Source organism: Rhincodon typus, chromosome 36 (assembly GCF_021869965.1).
Source record: "Rhincodon typus isolate 14 chromosome 36, sRhiTyp1.1, whole genome shotgun sequence".
Classification (NCBI taxonomy): Eukaryota; Metazoa; Chordata; class Chondrichthyes; order Orectolobiformes; family Rhincodontidae; genus Rhincodon; species Rhincodon typus.
Genome location: NC_063367.1, coordinates 5,408,524 through 5,411,206, shown reverse-complemented (window position 1 = coordinate 5,411,206; position 2,683 = coordinate 5,408,524). Strand labels below are relative to the sequence as shown.

The 2,683-nt window shown below is 42.2% G+C and overlaps 1 protein-coding gene across 1 annotated transcript in view; it reads left to right on the top strand.

Moving 5' to 3' along the window:
* Positions 1 to 2,656, top strand: part of kti12 (KTI12 chromatin associated homolog) — a 20,463-nt gene extending 17,807 nt beyond the window's left edge. Inside the window, exons 6-7 of the mRNA XM_048617023.1 lie at positions 2,019 to 2,098; positions 2,449 to 2,656. Of these exons, the coding sequence (XP_048472980.1) occupies positions 2,019 to 2,098; positions 2,449 to 2,656 (288 nt within the window). The remainder of the gene's footprint in view (positions 1 to 2,018; positions 2,099 to 2,448) is intronic.
* The last annotated feature ends 27 nt before the right edge of the window (positions 2,657 to 2,683 follow it).

Sequence of the window (2,683 nt, the reverse complement as noted above, 5' to 3'; positions counted from 1 at the left end):
GCTCCTATGATGCTGCTCGGCCTGCTGTGTTCATCCAGCTCTACACCTTGTTATCTCAGCTGAGCCAAAATGTTACTGAGGGACAATGTTCTGCCGACTTCGACCAACTAGACTATCTCCAGGCCACTAGGGGAGGTGATAGAAACTGGCACATAGAGTCGTAGAGATGTCCAGCATGGAAACAGACCCTTTGTTCCAACTTGTCTGCGCTGACCAGATAATCCAAAATTAATCTAGAAACATTTGCCAGCATTTGGCCCATACCCCTCTAAACCCTTCCTATTCCATGTACCCATCCAGATGCCTTTTAAATGTTGTAATTGTACCAGCCTCCACCACTACTTCTGGTAGTTCATTCCATACACATACCGCCCTCTGTGTGAAAAGTTGCCCCTTAGGTTCCTTTTTAAATCTTTCCTCCCTCGCCTTAAACCTATTCCCTCTAGTTTTCGACTCCCCTACCCTGGGAAAAAGACCTTGGCTGTTGATCCTATTCATGCGCCTCATGATTTTATAAACCTCTATAAGGTCATCCCTCAGCCTCCGATGCTCCAGGGAAAATAGCCCCAGCCTATTCAGCCTCTCCCTATAGCTCAAACCCTCCAACGCTGGCAACATCCTGTTAAATCTTTCCTGAACTCTTTCAAGTTTAACAACTTCCTTCCTACAGCAGGGAGACCAGAATTGAACTTAATAATCCAAAAGTGGCCTAACCAATGATCTGTACAGCTGCAACATGAACTCTCAACTCCTACACTCAATGCAATGACCAATAAAGGCAAGTGTATCAAACGCTGCCTTCATTGCCCTGTCTACCTGTGACTCCACTTCAAGAACAATGTCCCCATATCCCAATCATTACTGAGAAATGGGAGAAAACATGCAGGTGCTAAATATGATGCTTTTTTTAATATTTAAAAAAAGGTTTTACAATTATATAGTGCTTTTTATCGCTGGTTTTGCAGCCATTTGCGCTTCTTGAAATATATCACGTTCCTTCAGTGTTGCTGGGTGAAAAGCCTGGAAATTCCTTCTTAATAGCACTAGTTAACTACTTACATTGCAGACTGTGACAATTCAAGAAGGTGACCTATCACTGCCTTCTCTAAGGTAATTAAGGATTGGCAGTACAGCAACACCCTCATCCCACGAATTATTTGCTGCTTTTTTTATTTTGAAACCAAACCTACAAAGCACAAGAAATAGTCCGTCCCCTCTGCTCTCACTGTCCAGGGCTGCAATCATTCCTTTTGGATTGTCGCTCCTTTTTAAAAAAAAATTTCATGGAATGTGGGTGGGTTGTGCTGCAAGTGGTGATGTTCCATGCGCAGAAAGGTCAGAGTGGCAAGGAGAACGGAACTGACAAGTGACGGAACTGAACGGAGGCAAAATGATTGCCCTCCTGACCTAGTGAAGGCAGCATCATGAGCAATAAATAGAAAACAGTCTTCCTAATCTATGACCTCCACACAGATTCATTCGAATAGAGTAAGCTCAAGGATCGGCATCTTGTCTTTTTATGTGGCTGTTATTCGCCTTCTGGACTAGTAACTGAATTCAGTTATTTGAAATCTGAACTCCTGCCCCACTTTTTCAGATGATAGGTAATAGTCCTGATTCTGCCATTCCATTCACACCTCTGTAAACCCAAACTTTGTATAGTTTTCCTATTATCACCACCTTCACTTTGCACCCTCATCATTTGTCATTTATTATCTCTACACTGCCACCTATTAAAGATCATTTCTTTTGATCCTTTCTCCCTTACCCTGTTTTCCCTGTCTCCCTCTTCAAAATCTGTTCCATCTGTAACTTTTTCCCAAATACAATAAAATGTCATTGATCTGAAACGTTAACTGTCTATCTTTCCACAGGTGACTTCTGACCAGCTGTGTTTCTAACATGATCTGTTTTTTTATTTCAGAATTTCACCATCTGGAGTACTTTACTTTTGTTAGTAAAGCCTATTTCCCGTCGAGGATGAAATTGGATTTTTTTTTTTTTTTTTTTGTTTCTAGATTCACTGTGACACTGCTGTCGATGTCTGTTCATTGTGGAACCGGAACAGAGAGCCAGAGGAGCAATACTCCCAAGAAATGTGAGCTTGTCACCACTGTCATAGAGTCATATAGCATGCAAACAGACCCTTTGGTCCAACCAGTCTATGTCGAACGTTATCCCAGCATCCGCAGTTCTTTGTATCACAACAGTAACTGTACTTTCAAAAGAACTTGGCTGTAATATGTGACATCCAGTGGTCGTGTGAACAGCCCAAGTCTGTCTGTCTCGTTTTCATGTGGCGCTTTGTCTGGTAACATTTTATTACTTAATGAACGTACTGTATAAAATCAGTATGTTGCATTGTTTTGTAAGACCATCCCACTGTTTGTACTTTGAGTCTTTTTGAATTAGTTATAACAGTTAATTTATGCTTTGCAATTTCATAAGTTTCGATGCATTGGTGATGCGATTTGAGGCTCCAGATTCCCGGAACCGGTGGGACAGTCCATTGTTCACCATCCAGAAAGAAGATACCCTCCCATTTGAGGAAATTTGCAACGCAATCTTCCATAGGAAAGCCCCACCGCCCAACCAGTCAACGTTGAATGTGAGTGAAGACAGCGAGCGGTGCCAATGTATTCAGAATTGCCAGTAGTCTAGTGTTGGCCTGGTTGATCCAGGA